Here is a 20,584-nt window from a genome sequence, read left to right on the forward strand (position 1 = left end):
GAGAAATAGCCTACATAATGAATCACATGCGAAGCTGCAAGTGCAGATAAGGAGATATCCAGAGATTTTGAAGAAAATTGTGTAAGAAGGGGACTATTGTGATCAACAAATATTTAATGTCGATGAAACTGGCCTATTTTTGGAAGCAAATGCCTTCCAAGACTTTTCTAGTCAAATCAGAGAAACCTTAGCCTGGTTATAAAGTCGCAAAGTCAAATGAAATTACTGCTAGCAATGTGCAAACCATTTGGAAGCACATTTTTCCACATTATGTAAATGATTTTAGAGGCTTTTCAAATGAATCTAAGTTAATTAAATCTCATTCTGAGAAGTTGAGTGATTCCGACCTGCTAAATTTAGATGCACAGCGGTAAGATCCCGAAGAATATGAAGAAAATTTAATCACTGACAAACTCAAAGAGGTTTCACAGAAACAATTTGAAAATAGTTTTTGTACAATCGATGTTTTAAGCAGCAATGCTTAGAGACTGACCCTGTTGAAGAGAGAACCAGTAAAATTTGCAGAAGAGGCAATAGGGCCATACCGTCAGTTGTATGAAAAAAAGAAACAGAATGCCTGCCAAACTACATTATCTCAATTCTTTGTTAAGAAGAGTAGAATAATAAATTTATATTCTGAATGTTTTATTGTCTTTCAGCTTCGTGATTTTCCTTTATCTAGGCACTGAGACATACGCTAATTCTTTTATAAAAAAAATTAAGGGTCAAAAATGACATCTGAGGAACGAATTATACATTTTCCTATAGGTTATTATATTCGATTAGTGCGTTTTTGATTAATGCGCCTGTTTTACAAAACACATTAGGCACACTAATCGAGGGATTGCTGTAGTTTGGAAATTTTTTTTGTTAGTTTTTGCGCAGATTTTATTTTAACTACAGTGACTATATGTTATGCTAACATTCATGGTAGTGGAATATTGAGAAAATTTATAGAGCATGGGCATTCAGCAGGGATGAAGGGCTTGTGAACATGAATTCCACATAGGGAGTGCCCAAATAACAGTCCCAGGCATAGCCTCAGACAGTACCACCTTCTGCAAGCTGCTGAACTTGGACTCCCTCCAAGAACAACCTAGCAGAGAAAGCAGTAACAACAACAGGATTATTTGCCAGCTGACCTTGGAAGCTTTCCTCAAGCATTCAACAGCTTGTCCTGTGTATTGTCTAGCAGCTGGCTTGCAGAAATCATGTTTCTGTTGTACCCTTGAATGGAGGAGGTACTGGTTCCCTAGTTATTAATTACAGTGTGGAGAGTGTGCTCAGCAAGGCTATTGCCAGCACTGCATGTGCGAAAAAAGGGTAATGACAGAAACTGGAGAACTGACTCTGAAGACAAAACATAGCAACAGCCACTTTATGCCTCCATTAAGCAGAGCAGTAGTATTTCATTAGGCAGTAAAGTCTAGTTGAGTAAATACTAACGATTCCTCTGTCTAGTTGACATTTCCTCCAATTAAGGAAGAAATGTCTATAAGGTGGCAATACTCACCATCACCAGAATCCTATTTGTGGAAATAGGCAATACGAAAGCAAGCAAGAATGCAAGGTTGACTTTGGCTGGGAACCAGCCCATTAATTAGGACCAACTTAATGGCATTTGATTGTCACTGACTATTTATATCGCCTTGGTATTAACTTTCTCTTCTCCCATGTTACTTGCCTAATTTTACTATTCATCTATTTCACTCTTATTCTGCTAATTTGCCTTACTTTTGGTATACAGCTATGTTGCTTGTGTCTGATATGTCTTAACTAATTTCTATGCTCTCTCATCCTCTTTTCCCCATAACTCATCATCTCATGATATTGATGTTAGTTGACAAAAGCTATCCATAATCACCAAATATATAGTTTCCCTTATATTCCCTCTTGATGGGAACCTCCTAATTGACCACTCCCAATGACTTGGGAGGTAGTCAATATCAGTACCATATCAATACCAACTGGCAGTGGTGTTGATACTTCTTATGCAATCACATCCTGTGAATAAACCATATTCAACACTCTAAAACCTTGTTCTTTCCGTCACATGGTGACAAGATAGTTATCCTTCATAATCTAGAAATTCACTCTTTTTGTTTCTATGCACTACTCCTTCGACTCTACACTTATATAATTAAAATTTCCCATTATGATCATCCTCATGTTACCTGCCTAATCAGTTTGTCCTAGCATTTCATAGTCATCCTCTATATTCACTAATAGAATGCTGTTCTGGTAACAGCATCCTATTAGATATATGATTCTGTTTACTTCAATCTCCCATCAAATAGCCTCCATCATCACATCTACTGTTATTTTCCATCTCCAGTCTTAGTAGACACAGTACCTCGACGATCGTTAATGGTGCTTCCTCCCCCCTGCTCTTTTTCCTATCTTTTTAGAATTCATAGTGAAGAATTTATGGAAACACAACACACGTGTTAGAATAATTACTTTACTTAACATTAAAGCAAGTAACAATCGACGGTTCGATCTCTGTATTGAGGACATCATCAGTAAAATATACATATGTACAATATACAAACTACATGCCACTATACTATACAAAAGTAAAATGAATCTAAATGTTTGTTAATCATTTTATTTAGTGTACTTAAATGTTTTGTTTTGCTTGTAATTGTTTGTACTTTTTTTCTTATTTATGTAACGGAATTTATTAATTGAATAATTAAGGATTACGCTACTCGGCAGTAAGGAATGATGCGGATTCAGCTGCAGTCGCAAGTGGTGTATCGCCAAGTCCTCCACCATTTAAGAACTCTATTATAAGCAATATCATAAGGGACTTTGTGGCATGCAGTACTTGAGGCATGTATGCGTCTCAGGAATTGGATATGTGGCTTGTGAAAGAGAGTGGAGAGCGTATGTGCGCAAAGTGGGAGGAAATAAGTGCATTCGAAATATCAATATCTGACCTTGTTGCTCCAGGAACGGGGAATGAATGTAGGAAGACAAGTAGTGTGATAGGAGAGAATGAAAAAAATATATATATATGAATGAGAAAATAATAGTTGATAATGTGGAAGGCGTGAGTGACTGTGAAAGTTTAGGAGATGGTTTTGTTTGGGAGAGTGAATTTAGATTAAGAGTGACTGACCTGCAGAGGGAGATAGATGAGCTGAAAGAGGAGGTGGAATGTCTTGTGAATGAGAGCAGAAGTATGAAAGATAAGATTAGGAGAATGGAAGAGATAAATGCAAGCCGAATCAGAGTGGGGGAGAGAGAGAATTTTGGGACTGTTAGAAGAGGAGAGAATGGAAACAGTAGAAGAGAGGGAATGAGAGAGAGAGGCATGGGAATGCTAGCAGACGAGAGGATGGAAACAGTAGGAGAGACAGAATGAGAGAGAGATGTATGGGAGTGCTAGAAGAGGAGAGAATGGAAACAGCAGGAGAGATAGGTATGGGAATGCTAGAAGAGAGAATAGCAGTAGAGGAGAGGGAATGAGAGAGACCTATGGGAATGATAGAAGAGGAGAGAATGGAAACAATAGGAGAGAGAGGGAATGGTAAGAGGTATAATGTATGGTGACTCAATGATCTGTGGTGTTCAAGATAGGATGCGTGAGGAGTGTTTGCCAGGAGGAACAATAGAAAGGGTGGATATGGCAATTAAGAGAGGCGAAAGGGTGGATGAGATGATTGTGATGGTAGGAACAAATGACTTGAGTGGTAATGTAAGTCGGGCAGCCAGAGATATGAGATTTTTGCTTTTGAGGCTGTATGGAAGAAGACAGAGAAAGAAAAAAATAGTGTGTGTGTTGCCTAGGTATGATAATGACGAGCTGAGCAGAAGAGCGGTGATATTGAATGGCATAATAGTGAGAATGTGTGACAGAGAGGTCTGGTATATGTGGATGCTTGGATTGCGTTTGAGGAAAGAGATGAATTGTATGCGAGAGACCGCTTACATTTGAATGAGGAAGGACGTAGGCATCTGGAGAGATTGCTGTTCTGAACGAGTCAGTGTATCCCAGAGAGGATGATAGCAGGGGTGGCCTTTTGTGGGAATGGATACTTGGGAGAAAGGAGACGACATCAGGTAACACTGAGCCCAGTGGATTCTAGAGGGTATAATGCTTGGTATAGAAACAATGGCATTTATATGCTTTATACTAATGCCAGGAGTCCCAGCGGCAGACCAGGCGACGGGTCGGTTGGGAGTAGTACTAACAAGAAGTCGCATCTAAAGTAACACACGGACCCTGCATGGGAAGCGGGAATAACGCGTAGTAGAAGAAGATACTAATGCCAGGAGTATCCGGAATAAGGGAGAGGAATTGGTGGCGCAGATAGCATCAGCCTGACCAAACGTTATTGGGATCACTGAGACGTGGTTGACAGAAGGGGATATAATAACAGGAATAGAAGTCGCTGGGTACAGCTTTTTTTGTCAGTATAGGAGGGGAAAGCGTGGTGGTGGGGTACTGCTTATGATAAGTGACGACCTATGTCCTCTAAGAGTGGAGGCTTGGGAAGAAAGTGAGACAAATGATTTTGAGAGCGTATGGTGTGAGGTAGAGGTAGGCAAGACAGGATATTTAGTGGGGTGTTGCTACAGACCCAGGAGCACAGAGAATGGGGACCAGGAGATGTTTAGGCAGTTAAGTTTGGCAAGTGCAAGAAGAATGATTGTTATGAGAGATTTTAACTACAGTATAAATAGTATAAATTGGAGAGAGGAAGATGCATGTAGCAATAGAGGATTGGAATTTCTAGAATTCTTGAGGGACAAATGTCTTAGGCAACATGTAACAGAGGGAACAAGAGGTTCAAGAGTTTTGGATTTGGTTATAGCAGCAGAAGAGTTGATAATAACTGAGATAATAACATCTCTCCCACCAGTTGGAGAGAGTGACCATATGGTTTTGACTTGGAAAATGAATAGACATGCAGGAGTATCAAAGAGACGAGAACTTATGTGGAATTATAAAGCAGGTGATTCTAATAGTCTTAGACGTCAACTTCGGGAAGTTTCATGGAGGGAGGAATTGGAATGCCGGGATATCATTAGTGCATGGGAAATTGTGAAAGAATATTTGTTAGCAGCAATGGTAAGTTGTATATACCACGAGTGAAGAAGAGAACACAACATGTTTAATATTGTTTGTCATCCACCATAAAGTGGATGACAAACAATATTAAACAGGAATTGCATGCGAAAAAGAGGCTATGAAAGAGATATAAAGAGACAGGTGAAGAGAAGATGAATGAAGAATATAAGACACAGGCCAGAAGAGTGACTAGTGTGGTAAGGAAAGCGAAACTGGAATTGAGAGGAGATTGGCCCTAAGATCCAAAGAAAATCCTAGGGAATTTTTTAGCTATGTGGCCAGTAGGAGGAGAAATGACTGTGGAAGAATGATATTGTGGAATAAAAATGGGAATAGAGTGACTGATGCAGAGGACATAGTGGAATTGTTCAGTGAACACTTTATTGGAGTATTTCATCCTGGAGGAGTCGGTTTTAATGCTAGAGGGATTGGGTAGGTTCGAGGTACAGGAGGAGAGTGTGTTTCAAATACCGAGTACTCTGGATGTCAGTAAAGCTGTGGGACTGGATGGTATTTCACCACGAGTTTTGAGAGAATGTGCTAGGGAACTGACAGTGCCTTTAACCTGGCTTTTCAATTAAAGTCTGGCTGCGGGAAAGGTGCCCAGAGAATGGAAGGAAGGTAAGATAGTGCCATTGCATAAGGGTGGTAACAGACTGGAAGTGTCTAATTATAGGCTAGTCTGTGTGTCATCAGTAGTTGTTAAGATCTTGGAGAAAGTAGTGTGGGACCGTATACAGCATTGGGCAGATGAGGGTAATGTTATCTGTGAGAGTCAACATGGATTTGTGAAAGGGTGCTCTTGTTTTAGCAATATGCTAGCCTTTTATAATAAAGTTACAAGAAAATTAGATGAGGGTAAGGCATATGCTGCAATTTTCTTAGACTTGGTGAAGGCATTTGACAGGGTGCCACATTAAGCTGATTTTAAGTTGGAATACATGGATCTGGATATCAGATTGGTCAACTGGATTCAGGATTGGCTGTCTGATAGGTATCAGAGAGTTGTGTATGGTGGAGCAGTTTCAAGGAGGCAGAGGGTTATAAATGGGGGTTCCACAGGGCTCAGTACTAGGACCTATATTGTTTAACCTTTATATCAATGACATTGCAAGGGGATATTCAGTTGTTTGCGGATGATGCGAAGCTGGGAAGGATTATTAGTAATAGTGCAGATGTGGTAGCCCTGCAAGAGGATTTGAATAAGCTAGATAGATGGGCAAATGAATGGGGGTGTCAGTTTAATGCAGCAAAATGTAAGGACTTGAGGTTTGGGATGCTGCATACTCTATGGGAGGAGTTATACTGGAGGAAGTAGGGGAGACAAGAGATCTGGGGTTGATGATTGATAGAAACCTGAAATTTAGGGGACATATTGCAAAGGTGGTGAAGGTAACACAGAGGATTGCTGCAATTATGAGAAGGACACTGACCTGCAGAGATAAAAGGGTTATCATTCCGTTTTATAAGTCTCTGATCAGACCACACTTAGACTATTGTTCTCAGATTTGGTCCCCAGCATTTGAAGGGGATAAATTAACTGTGGAAAGGATACAAAGACGGATGACAAAGATGGTTTCAGGACTGTAAAGGATAGTTATGAGGATCGGCTGAGGGAATGTGGACTGCAGAGTTTGGTGGATAGAAGGAGGAGAGGTGATATGATTGAGACTTTTAAACTGTTGAGAGGTGGTTACAGGGTTGACACTGGAGAGTTCTTTCGCTTGGTTCTTGGTTGAACTGCAGGAAGGAGTGATGACAAGAGGCCATCCCTGGAAGTTACGAAAGGAAACTGTAATAGCAAGAGGGTGAGGAGTGGTTTCTTTGCGTGGAGGGTGGTTGAACCGTGGAATGCATTGCCTGATGGAGTGGTGAGAGCGAGAATGGTCAATGAGTTTAAGGAGAGGTATGATAGACTTTGTGTTTCTTATGGGGGACCTCCCCTCGATGAGTCTTGACAGACTTTATGTTCTTAGGAAGGACTTCCCACGATGAGTCTATTGACTCCATGGAGTAATTATTATTACTCATGATTATTACTCATCATGAGTAATAATAATTTATCCTAGCCTGACCTCTGGTGAGGGAAAAAAAACATGGAACTACATAAACAATTTCTAAAGTCCTTTCATATTGAGATTTTCTTCTGTCTCGGGTTGTTCTGGTTGCTATATGGGTTGAAGATGGCTCCTCCAAAAATGTGGAGGATCCAGCTTCTAAAGCCATTTTTGCTTTTAATCCGTCATTTTTGTTCAGATTTGGATGATGTTTCAGCATTTCACAAGTTTCTTAGAATTCTCTTTCAAACTAGGTTTTGGTGTGATGTAGGGACTTAGTGTCTTTCCAGTCAATTCTGTGGCATGTTTGGAGTGCATCGTCTGATAGGCTTATTTTACCATAGTGAGGTATTTAATGTGGTGTTTGTGTTCATCTTTTCTGATTGGGTTGGTGCACCCTGTTTCCCCTATATAAGGTAGGTTATAAGTACATTGAATTTTGTAAACCCCTGGGTGGGCAAAAGGTATGGAAGAGGATATTTGGAGAAGCTAAATAAATTTCTTAATTTTGCCGGGGGCTTGAAGGTTGTCTTGATGTTGTATTTAAGTAGTGTTCTATCTATTTTTTCTGAAATACCCCTAATGTCGGGTATGGCTATGACATTCTTGTAATCTTTTTTGCTTTTAATGGCATTTTTATGGAATATCTTGTGAATTATTGTTTTATTGTAGCCATTTTTTTATAAATGTTTGGTTAATGATTTCAAATTCTTGGTTCAGAGCTTGTTCATTGAAGCAAATTGTTAGAGCTCTGTGTTTGAGGATGCTGATGACTCTTAGTTTTTGTGTTGGATGGTGGTATGAATTTTTCTCTATGTACTGGCCTGTGTGTGTAGGTTTGCAGTAGACATTGAAGGAGAGGCAGCCTGAGGGAAGACGTGCGACTAACGTGTTTGGAAAAGGAAGAGAGTTGTTGTTGTTTTCAATTTCAGTGGTGAATTGGATATGTTTGTGTTGTTTGTTTAGGTGGCTTAGGAATGTATTTAATGTTTTGCACCCATGGGGCCAAATGGCAAAAATATTATCAACATATCTTAGCCAGACTTTGGGTTTTAGGCTGGTCGAATCTAGAGCTCATTGCTCGAAGTCTTCCATGCAAAAGAAAGAATTATCTTTTCAGAAGATTTGGTATCCCTCCATTTCTGATTGGTTGGTACCCCTCAACCAAGTCTCAGTTATCCATAAAACTATGTAAAGTCTTAAAGTTTGGGATACATCGATGGGAGGCTGCATACACGATTGGAGGAGCTGTACTGGAGGAAGTAGGGAAGACGAGATTTGGGGGGAGGGGGTGATGATTGATAGAAAACTGAAATTCAGAGAGAATATTGCAAAGATGGTGAACGTAACCCAGTGGATTGCTACAATACTGAGAAGAATGCTGATCTGCAGACATAAGAGTTATCATTCTATTGTATAAGACCTTGATCAGACCACACTTAGACTATTGTTCTCAAATTTGGTCCCCAGGATTTGAAGGGGATAAGTTAACTCTGGAAAGGATACAGAGGCAGATAACAAAGATGGTTTCAGGACTGTACAGTGTTAGTTATGAGGAGCTGAGGGAATGTGGATTGCAGAGTTTGGTGGATAGAAGGAGAGGTGATATGATTGAGAATTTTAAACTGTTGAGAGGCAGTTACAGGTTTAACACTGGGGAGGTCTTTCACTTGGTGGAACAGTGGGAAGGAGCGATGATGACAGGGGGGCTATCCCTGGAAGTTGCAAAAGGAATCTGTGAGCAAGAGGGTGAGGAGTGGTTTCTTTGCATGGAGGGTGGTGGAACCATGGAATGCATTGCCTGATAGAGTGGTGAGAGCCGGTCAATGAGTTCAAGGAGTGGTATGATAGACTTTGTGTTTCTTAGGAAGGACCTCCCATGATTAGTCTCTTGATTCCATGGAGGTCTGAATAATAATAATAATAAATCCATTAAAATGCTCTCATTAACTTAATGTCTGTATTGTGTCCTCTTTTCCACTTACCTACAAAACTCCACAATTTACATTTCCTCCCCCCCCCCAAAGTCAATATTCCAGAGATTTCATGTTGCTGTAGTTACTTATTTCTCTGGATTCCCTAAGAATTACCTCATAGCATTGGAAAGCAAGTAACCAAATGTTGCTCACACTAGTCCAGGCAAGGCCTGATTATTAACCCTGTTTGCCTTAAAAAACAGGCACGTTCATTTGATTAACTATTATTTATTACGTGGAAAATAATTTTGTTTTTAAATAAATCTATTTTAGTAATACTTATAGTATTACTTTATAGTGGAAAGGTAGCTTCATTTGATTGAGTTCAAAAGAATGCAGTCTAACTGTTTGAGAAACCCTGATTTAAAATGGATACCTGGGTATTAACTATCAAAAGTTAATATTTGGGCTTAAATCTTCATGGTATCCACTCAGTTATGATCAGAAAAATAAATGCTTGTTTGCATATACATATTTATTAGAAAGAAATTAAGTTAAATTGCTTAACTACAGTTGTTATAAATTATGTTTTTTTTTCCAGCACTTTGTGGTAGTAACAATATAATTCCATTAAATTTTCTTATTTTTTTTAATTTCTAAATGAAAATTCTTAAATTATGAAAAAGTTTCAGTAGTGACAACATGTTACTCTTCATAAAAGAGAACAGACAACTTTCTGCTTTCTATTCCAGACAATAACTGGTGCTATGAGCACTTTGGTTCCGCTTGTTCCACTAGAAAATCCTGAAAATCAGTGGCGAGTTGACTATATACAGGATGTTGCAAGTTCTCCAGATTTTGACTATCCTTCAGTAAGCCTGTTTATATTACCTTAATGTATATATTCTTATAGTTGTTTTACATTTAACCATTTGAAGTTTAGCATGTTTTTTTAATTTTCAAAATTCAGTTTTCATATGTAAAGTAGCATTGGATAATGTTGTTCTGATTAGATAGCATATATATAAAAAAAAAACTGGTAGTAATATATTTTTTACTGTGTGCTTATGAGCTCCTGCTTATAAGCACATAGTAACATACTGCAAAAAATGGTGACAACTTTTTTTTATAAATACGTTAAATATGGGGGCCTGTCATATGAATAAGTTTTGCTGAACACGAAATCATTGTCATGAAATTTGGCCAGCAAGTCTTTTTCTCTCAAGCAGTCGCACCTTTTTCTCATCTGTGCTTCATTATGAAAATGCACTCCTTATAGAAGTCCTTATTTTGCTTTTCTAACTAACTATCAGTGCCATTATCAGGAAATTATCATATTGGAAATACATTCTTCTAAGTTTTTAATGGCATTCCTCAAAGATAATCTTTCAATATCCTGAACAAAATAAAATAAAAAAGATGCCATATTGTGCCAGATTTCCCTGTGTCATTGTTATATAGAAATTAAATAGTGGCCCTAGTACTGAACACTGAGGTACTCCACTAGTCACTATCATTCTCCTAGACTCCACTCCTTCATATACTACTTCATGCTACTAGCCTCATAATCCATTCCCATCTGCTCCAATTTTTGTAATAGTTTTCAATGTGGTATTCTGCCAAATGTCTTAGCAAAGTTGAGTGGTATCATTGTTTAGCCAGAACCTACCCTTTACAAAGTCAATGCTACCCACTGTAGAGTATCATATCCCTATCCATCCACTGTTATATTTTACCTTTAACCAACTTTTCCAATACTTTAATAACCCCTCCTGATATATTAATTGAACTGTAGTTTGCTACCTCTCTCTTGTAGGCACCTTTATCTTGCCCTCTTTCCAATCCCTTGGAACCCCTGCCAGAGATGAGACTCAGATTGAACACTTTGTCTGGAGCAATACCAATTCTCTTGCACATTCACATAGTACACAGGCTGATATGCCATCCAGTCCCACTGCTGTGTTCTCATTCATATTTTTTAATATGCTGAACATCTCCTGTTCTCTGTAATATCAGCAACTGTAAATTCACCACCTGGATGATACACCTTTGCAAAATGATCACTCAGTAACTCAATGATGATAGGAAGACATTTACCAAAATTGTCTAAGCAAGAATTTGAGGAAAAGTTAAGAAGCCAGGAGATTTTTTTTCTTTTTCTGTAGGTAACTGTGTGATAAAACCATTCAAGTGCAAAAGAAGTAGAGTTAGACAAGTTATGACAAGAGACTAGAGAGCATGATACCATTTGACAAGAGTGCACGAACTTCATCCCTTGACAGGAATGTATAAAGTGCCATGCGCTTATTTTGGACAGACAGGAAGAACTGCTTATGTTAATCTGTCTTGAAGTAGAGAAAAGTAGAGCATATATATATATATAAAAAATACATATGCTCCCATCTTATGCCTTGTGAGATCTGGAAGACTATTATTTGGACACCTCTTCACTAGATTCAGGTGAAAATAAACAGCAATATTACATAGAGACAGTTACAAATCTGAATGGCCATTTTGGTAGTTAACAGAAGCATTGAATCACTCTCAACAAGTGATCTCACAGCTATGGTTCCGTTAATTTATCTAAAATCAGAAACTTATTCTCATATTATCTGCAGCCCTCATCACTGTAGGTTACCTATATCAGTAGCCTTTAGAAAGTACTCACTAAGAGATTTTAGTTCTCACTTTTTCTGCTTCAACTTCAAGTTGTTTCCAAGTGGTTGTATTGTTATTGGGTTTGCAAATAAGTTCGTTCGGTTTATGCGTTAGTACAAGTTTACAGCACTCCACCTGTCACTATTGTTGTGCTACCACGCAGTTGAAAGGCGACTTTTCACATACCCTTTCAGTGAATTTTCGTTCGACCTACTTCAGCTGTGTGTGTGTAACATATTTTTAGAAATGGAAGGAAATAACGTACATTACCGGCATATTTTGCTTTTTTATTTCAAAAAAGGCAAACGAGCTGCGGAGGCCCATAAAAAAAATATGCAGCATATACGGGGATGGTGTCTTAACAGAACACGTATGCCAAATTCCATTCTTGAGATTTCGACGTCAATGATGCACCTCATGCCGGTCGCCCGACCGCGGTTGATTCTAGTGTTGTGAAGGATATCGTCGACAAAAATCCATCATAAACAGTGCGGGAGATTGCTGCAGTACTGAACATATCCCATACAAGCATTGAAAACCATTTGCACAAGCTGGGATATGTTTCAAAACTCAATGTTTGAGTGCTGCATGAATTGACTGAGGCCAATATGACTGCTCGCATATCCATCTGTGATTCGTTGCGACGTCGCCAAGAAAACAGCCCATTTTTGAAGCGGATGATTATGGGAGATGAAAAATGGGTCGTGTACGATACCGTGGTACATAAAAGATCATCGGGGCACAAGAGCGAACTACTGCAAACAACCTCGAAAGCAGGATTGCACCCAAAGAAGATCATGCTCTCTGTGTGGTGGGATTATAAAGGTATTGTCCACTATGAGGTGTTACCGTCAGGCAGAATGATTGATTCAACTGTCTATTGCTCACAGTTAACACAACTGGCCCTTGCAATTAGCACAAAATGTCCTGAATTGGCAAATCGGAAAGGAGTTGTCTTTCACCACGACAATGCCAGACCCCACACTATTAACAACCCGGAGTAAATTGTTATGTCTTAGCTGGGATGTTTTGCCTCATCTTCCGTATTCACTGAACCTGCTACCTTCCGATTACCACTTATTCCGATCGTTGCAGAATTCTCTGAACAGGAAAACCTTCGCTAATGAGAAGGCTATCAAAAGACACCTTGGATCAGTTTTTTGCCAGTAAACCTCAGGAGTTTTATGAACATGGCATAATGAAGTTGGTGGACAGATGGCAAGAAGTCATTGATAAAGAGGGTCAATATATAACTGACTAGTATGTATTATATATATTAAATAAAATGTGTTTCATTCCACTCTGAAAAACCGAACGAACTTATTTGCCAACCCAATATACATGTAACAAGTGCTTTATGTTTACAGATACTGAACCCATCACCCTTGAAAAAGTAGTTTAATCAGCGAAGTATGAGGAGAGTTAATAAATTCATAGTTTCATGTTGTCCTAATATTGCAATAACTAGTAAAACCTTAGTTTAATCAATGCATACAATGAATGATTTTCACTGTAACACCACCACCACCACCCTATTTATTGATGGTCTGAAGTGATGAAAAGACCATGTTTGCTTTCTGAAGCACAGTTTCTAATTATAGCCCACCTGTGATGCTAACATACTACAGGATTTCAGTGTTTTGCGGAGAAGATTCTTACTGAGAAAGAGAGAATATGCCAGTGTATCTTATTAGGCCGGTATAACATCTGTTAATACTTCCTTGTCTAGCAATTTTGATACCATGTTAGACTTTTTGGTCAGAGTAAATGTTGTGCTGTGTGAATTCTTGCCATGTAATTTTCTGAAAAGGCTACTTGGTGTAAAACAGTTTGTTTCTGCATGTTTTGGATATATATCAATGAGCATTATTGGGTTTAAGAATCTTACTGTTTTTTTTAACCAGCATTTGGATTAGCGATTTTTAATTTAAGATGTATTTGATATTTTAAAGCTCTTTCTACAACTTAGTAATATGCATAAAAAAATATTAAAGATATTTGCATGTTGCAACCTTTATCTCTGGTCATCAGGGTGGTTGGTGAGTGGAATGCATTGAATCAGTTTAAGATGCGATTGGATGAGCATTGTATGCAATAATGAGTACCTCCCACAATGAGTCTCTGACTCCATGGAGGTCAAATGTTAATAGGAGGAAGAGGGGGGGGGATATGATTGAGACATATACGCTGGTCAAGGTTTGTTATCAGGTAGACATGGAAGAGATTTTTCATAGAATGGGAGAGGGGAATAGAACAAGAGGCCATTGCTTGAAACTGTATGAGGGTGTGAGTAAAGGAGTGAGAAGCAGGTTCTTTGCACGCGGTTGGATGAGCATTGTATGCAATAGTGAGTACCTCTCACGATGAGTCTCTGACTCCATGGAGGTCAAATGTTAATAGGAGGAAGAGGGGGAGGGATATAATTGAGATATATACGCTGGTCAGGGGTTGTTATCAGGTAGACATGGAAGAGATTTTTCATAGAATGGGAGAGGGGAGTAGAACAAGAGGCCATTGCTTGAAACTGTATAACTGTATGAGGGCGTGAGCAAAGGAGTAAGAAGCAGATTCTTTGCATGGAGTTGGTGAGTGGAATGCATTGAATCAGTTTAAGACACGGTTGGATGAACACTGTATGCAATAGTGAGTATCTCCCACGATGAGTCTCTGACTCCATGGAGGTCAAATGTTAATAGTGAATAAATTAATTAATAGTAATAATGATGATGAATCCCCGTAAATATTATTACTTGTGTAATATGTCAAATGTGTCACTGAAATTATAAACATATGTTTGTTATGTTATTCTTTATCAATAATATAGTAATGTGTTCATAAGACTTTTAATTCTTTAAAGATATACTTGTTATGTAAAGAATTTGGAATTCAAAATTAACTAAATTTAATATAACCTTGTAGATAAATGTTGGTTATCTGTGTTTTAGTTTAATGGAAGAAATTGAATCTAGGGATAATTACCTGAGTTTATTTCATTATTAAGCCAGTACATCATCTTTATTACTAAGGTATCATGGACATAAAGATAAGAATATGCACATGCATGTTAGACATACAGAAGAAAGGTAAATAACAGACTGAGTACTTTGCAATTTGCACCCTCTGTGGGCATGGTAAGATGCTATTGATTGTTGAATTGATAGTCTCATAATAATTAGATTTTTAGTAGTGTGAGGTACCCATATTTATTTGGGCTGAGAGGAAATTGTAGAGCTATGGCAGATTCCACAGCTGTTGTTGCAGCTGTGGAATATTTTAGTATCTTATATTTACATCACCAAATATCTACACTACATCTTCTCTGGGGGTCACAGACCATGTCATTGATTCAAATCATCATATTCAGTACAAAAATATATATATATTTTACAGATGTAGATTTAAATCTGAAAGATTGTTTTAGGTCTATGGATACCTCACATCTAGAATTCAATGACTATTATTATGAGACTGTCAGCTCAACAATTAAGATTTCCTTACTGCTAGTTCAGACTGTAGGATTACTCCATTTAGTAGTACTCAGTCTGTATGCCTTCGTGCATGTACATATGCTTGTCTTTACGCTTGTAAAGATGCTTTGGGGACTAAAGTGAAATATTGCCTTCCTATAAATTAAAACACAAATAAATTACAGAGGAATTTTTAGTATCTTATTTTTTCATTACAAAAAATTCTTTGTGAATAGTATATCTCACAGAGTCTATGTATGTACTGTATAGGAGTTCTATGAGCATACAGAAATTCTTTGGAAAGATAAAGGTGTTCAGTCAGCATTTGAAAGATCTAATGAATATCAGCTTATTGATTGTGCAAAATAGTAAGTGTTATTATTATTAGGTTATTATATGTGTGCATGTATGGCAGAGAGAGAGATAAAACAACATTGTGTAAAATTTTGTTTTTTGGATGTTATTTTTATATCATAAAACTGAAGTCTGATGTTATGAGTGTCATATTTTGTAAATACTCATTCAAAGAAAGTTGTCTGGGGTTATTTTATGGTATTCTGGATTCCTGACTTTACTCTGGTGAAACACAAAAGCCAATAATAATATGCTTTAACACGTTAATGCCAGACAGTGTCAGTGGAACTCGCTTTACCATATGCATGTCTTTTCCTCATCGGGCAGCTGTCTTTTCAAGAAATTTATACAGCATGTGAGTTGCAACTTTTTTTTTTTTTTTTTGGTAGAATTTTATATGTAAAATTAGCATTTGTGAACTGTCTTAATGATACTGGAAATCTCAGATGTAATTTGAACTGATTTCAAGTTTTATATATATATAAATATATATATATATATTTGCATACACATGGTCATCTTTATTGTTTTAGAAAATTTGCTTTATGTAAATCATTTGCTTTCTGCACCCCATTGATCTCATTATAAACAGTTGCTACCACATGTTTTCTGCAACTGAAACTTTTAAAAAGGATCGTAGAACAAATCTATTTATTAGATACTATGTTTGGTGCTACAATGAAATTGTTTTGCTTGCATGCATGCAGCATATTGTCTGTGGGAGTGGACATGATGAAGTGTCATTCTAGTTGTCTCTAATTATGCTAATTGTTATTAAATATAGTACAAAGCTGTAAATGTCTCTGTACTCTATTTAGTGATACAGTAAAACTACTTATTTTTCTTGCTTCCGCAGTATAGTGTCTCTTAGGGATTAAATGTTTTTCACACCATCGGAACATTTTGATTGCAATCTTCCGAAAGAACAAATATAATGATTAAAAAATTCATCTATTCCTAAATAAAAATGAATCCTATGTGTTGTGATCTTCATTAAAATACTAGCTTATGCAAGACATCTACTATTGATAAGATCGAAGAGATGCTGACAAAAGGTGGATAATTTAGATGATGATCAGAAATTATTTATGTGTATGTTACTATGTGTCTCTCTCTCTCAGATCTCCTCATGTCTGAGGACTTGTGACCTTCCTGATGATGCTTCGCCATTTCTTTCTCCCCTGTGCTTCTCTCATTGCTTGTTCTAGTTTAAGTCCAATGATTCTTGATATTTGGTCAATCCACCTATTGGGGGGTTTCCCTCTTTTTCTTTTCCCACATCGTTTACCCTGGATGATTATTTTTTCCAGGCAGTTGCCTTTCCCTTCTACATATATATGTCCAAAATATTGCAGCATTCTTTTTTCAATTATGTTTATCAGTCTTGTGTGGCTATTCAGTTCTTCTAGGATACTTTTGTTTGTTTGCTTTTCTGTCCAAGACACTTAACAATCTTCTTCAGCACCAGAGCTCGAATGCCTCAATTCTTCTTCTGTCATCTTTTGTCATTGTCCAAGACTCAGGAACATAGAGAAAGATAAAAAAACTAAGGTTTCTACAAGCTTAATTTTTGTCTTTTTGGAGATGTGCCTGTCTTTCCAATCTCAGTTAAATCTTTCATTGCTATTCTTCTTCTTCTTCTTATCTCTTTTTTACATCCATCTTATTTTGTTATTATCACTCCAAGGTCGTTGAAATGGTCGACAAATTTCAATTCCTTCTATATCTATCTCTTCTGCGTTGTTTAAAATCATTATTTTGGTTTTATCTTGATTTATTTGTGAACCGTGGCTTAAGCTTTCCCATTCTAATTGATTTAGGATGGATTTTAATTCCTGTTCGCTTGTTGCTATTATCACTGCATCATCTGCATATCATAGGTTAGTGATTATTCAGCCACCTAATTTAATGCCTACATTCCACTTTTCTAGAGATCTTTTCATTATAGTTTCACTGTAAAGGTTGAATAATAATGGTGAGAGTATGCATCCTTGTGCTGATCCTTTTTCAAATTGGAATGCAGGGGAACAATGAGTTTTCATTTCTTACTGTTGCTTGATTTCCTTGATATAAGTTCTTTATGAGGGTTATTTGATGGTTTGGTACTCCTTATTCTTGCATGATATCCCACCTCATGCAGTCAAAGGCCTTGGAGTAATCTATAAAGCATAGATAAAGGCTTAAGTTGAATTCCCTTGGTTTTTCGATTATTTGTCTGATGTTAGATATATGATCTCTAGTCCCTCAACCTGTTCTGAATCCTGCTTGTTCTTCTGAGATCTGATGGACTATAAAACTTGGTAATCTCTCCTTAATAATGTGTAGTAAAATCTTGCTGGTATGTGAGATAAAGACAATGGTGCAGTAGTTGTGATTGCCTTTTTTTGTAGATTGGGATAATGGTGGAACTAGTCCATTCATTTGGCCATCTTCCAGTCTTCCAGATTTTGTTGCATAAATCATGTATCCAGTTGACTGCATTCTCTCCAAGGTTTTTCAGCATTTCAGCTGGTATTGAATCAGGACCTGGGGCTTTGTTTTTTTTCTTAATTTTTTGATTGCTTATTCTACTTCACTTTTGAGGATCTCTGGTTCCATTTCCATGTTTTCCATAGCCCCTTCATCTTTTTGTTGAATAGCTGGGTCCTTGTGAAGCTCGGGGCAATACTCTTTCCATCTTCTGGCTATGTCATTAGTGTCATTTAAGATCTTGTCGTTTTCCTCTGCAATTATATTAAGTTTTGGTTTGAATTTTTTGGTTATATCCTTAACCTTCTTGAATAAATCTGTTGTTTCATTAGAGTTGGAGTGTCTTTCTATTTCTTTACAGATGTTTTGGATATAGCTATTTTTCTCTTTTTGAAGAATTCTTAATAGCTTTATTCAGGTTTGGGTAATTTGGGTTTTGCCAATCTGTTGTTTTAATTTGTTTCCTTTTTTCAATTAGTTCTAGGGTTTCTTTTGTAATCCATGGACTACCATTCTTCTTTTTCATTGGGATGTTTTTGGCTGCAGATTTTGCAATGGTTTGTTTTAGGTATGTCCAATATGATTCAATGCTTTGTTCCTGATGTGTGCTTTTTTGTTTCTTGAGCTCTGATTCAATGTCCATTGTAAATTTGTTGTCCATTTGTGAAAAGTCATATCTTTTGTTGCTGTTATTCTTGTTTGTTTTCAGATGGATCTTTAAATTAGAGATTAATAATTGATGGTCTCATCCACAGCCTGCATCTGGCAGTGTTTTGGTGTCATTGATTAGTATCCTCTATCTTCTGTCAATTAAAATGTAGTCATTTTGATTCTTACATTGATTCCCAGGTGCTACCCATGTGTATAGTCTCCTCTTGTGCTATTTGTACACAGTGTTAGTGATTGCTAATTCCCTTTCAATGCAGAACTCCAATAGTTTTTCTCCTCCGTCCGTATTTTCCAAGGATTCCATTTAAGTGATCACATGTTACTATATAAAAAGTATATAATGATCATCAGCAATAAAAGAAAATTCTTAGAAAACTAAGCAAAATATAAATAAATCAGAAATAAATACACATAACAAGAACAGCAAATTGTATGCACAAGATGATTTGCTGCTCCATTAATCCATATACGAGGGTGGTCTGAAAAGTTCTTGGCCTCAATCATAGATGGCAACACGATCGGCAAGATTTTTTTTTTTTTATAGTTGGTACATCGGTCATAAGCATCCATGTGAAATTACAAGTCATCCTATCAAGTAGTTTGTTTTATATAGCTGTCTGAAGCAAAAGATTATCCATTTCAAGTGATACAGTTGTCTGTATCACTTGAAATGGATAAAATTTAGTATCATGCGGTTATAAAATTCTTTCTAAAAGAAGGTTTAACCCCAAAAGAAATTCATTTGAAGTTCAGAAAAGTTTATGGGCACTCTTCATTTTCGACAATTGAGAAATGGGCTGTCAAGTTTAAACGTGGCCGTACAGCCTTGAAGATGATCCACATGAAGGACGTCCAAAAAGTGTAACAACACCAGAAATCATTGATCAAGTGCATGATATGGTATTGGATGACTGGCGAGTCAAAGTGTGTGAAATTGCTGAGACTATAGGCATTTCAAAAGAATGTGTAGGATATATTTTGTGTGAAGAATTGCAAATGAAAAAGCTTTGCGCAAGATGGGGTGTCGTGCTTGCTCACAGCAGATCAAAAATGCACTCGCATGAAAATCTCTGAACAGTGCTTGGAGCATTTTAACAAGAATAAAACTGATTTTGTGCGATTTATTACTATGGATGAGATTTGGATTCACCATTACACACCAGAATCCAAACAGCAGTCAAAACAGTGAACAGAAGCCAGTTGTTCAGTACCAAAGAAGAGACAAGGCCATTTCATCGGTATTTTGGGATGGTAAAGGCATTTTGTTTATTAATTATCTTGAAAAGAGTCAAACAATATCTGTGGAATATTATTCTGATCTTTTAACCAGACTAGACGAAAAAATTCGTGAGAAAAGATCCGGTTTGCAGAAGAAAAAAAAATTATCTTTCATCAGGACAATGCACCTGCTCACAAAGGTGTTTTGGCAATGAAAAAATTAAGAGATCTGCACTATGAATTGTTGGAACATCCACCCTATTCCCCATATTTGGCTCCCTCTGACTTCTATCTCTTCCCAAAACTAAAACTCTTCCTTGCTGGTGAGCGTTTTTCTTTGAATCAAGAGGTGATTGCAGCTGTAGAGGGGTATTTTGCAGATCTTACTGAGAACCTCTACAAGGACAGGATAATGGCGCTGGAGCATTGCTGGAATTAATGTATTAGTCTTAAGGGAGAGTATGTTGAAAAATAAAAATAATTTTGAAATTATAAATTCGTTCATTGTTAGGCAGAGAACTTTTCAGACCACCCTCATATATTCCTGCCACGTCTAGATGAATCACCTGATCAACATTATTAGTTAATTGGATTAGCAATTCCTTGTAGTTATTTACTAAGCTACCAAATGTATATGGCTGCTGTTTATTGGTTAGTTATTTATATATTTCAAACAAATCATTGATAGAAACCTGA

At 37.2% G+C, this 20,584-nt stretch overlaps 1 protein-coding gene across 1 annotated transcript in view; it reads left to right on the top strand.

Annotated features, from left to right (window-relative positions):
• The window catches only part of LOC150103302 (guanine nucleotide-binding protein G(s) subunit alpha-like), a 253,593-nt gene that overhangs the window by 114,532 nt on the left and 118,477 nt on the right, over positions 1-20,584 (top strand). The window contains exons 4-5 of the mRNA XM_090397340.1: positions 9,806-9,925; positions 15,449-15,546. Of these exons, the coding sequence (XP_090253466.1) occupies positions 9,806-9,925; positions 15,449-15,546 (218 nt within the window). The remainder of the gene's footprint in view (positions 1-9,805; positions 9,926-15,448; positions 15,547-20,584) is intronic.

The sequence above is a fragment of the Typopeltis vanoorti genome, chromosome 9 (assembly GCF_054136105.1).
Source record: "Typopeltis vanoorti isolate ZY-2024b chromosome 9, IOZ_Tvanoo_1.0, whole genome shotgun sequence".
NCBI classification, from domain to species: Eukaryota; Metazoa; Arthropoda; class Arachnida; order Uropygi; family Thelyphonidae; genus Typopeltis; species Typopeltis vanoorti.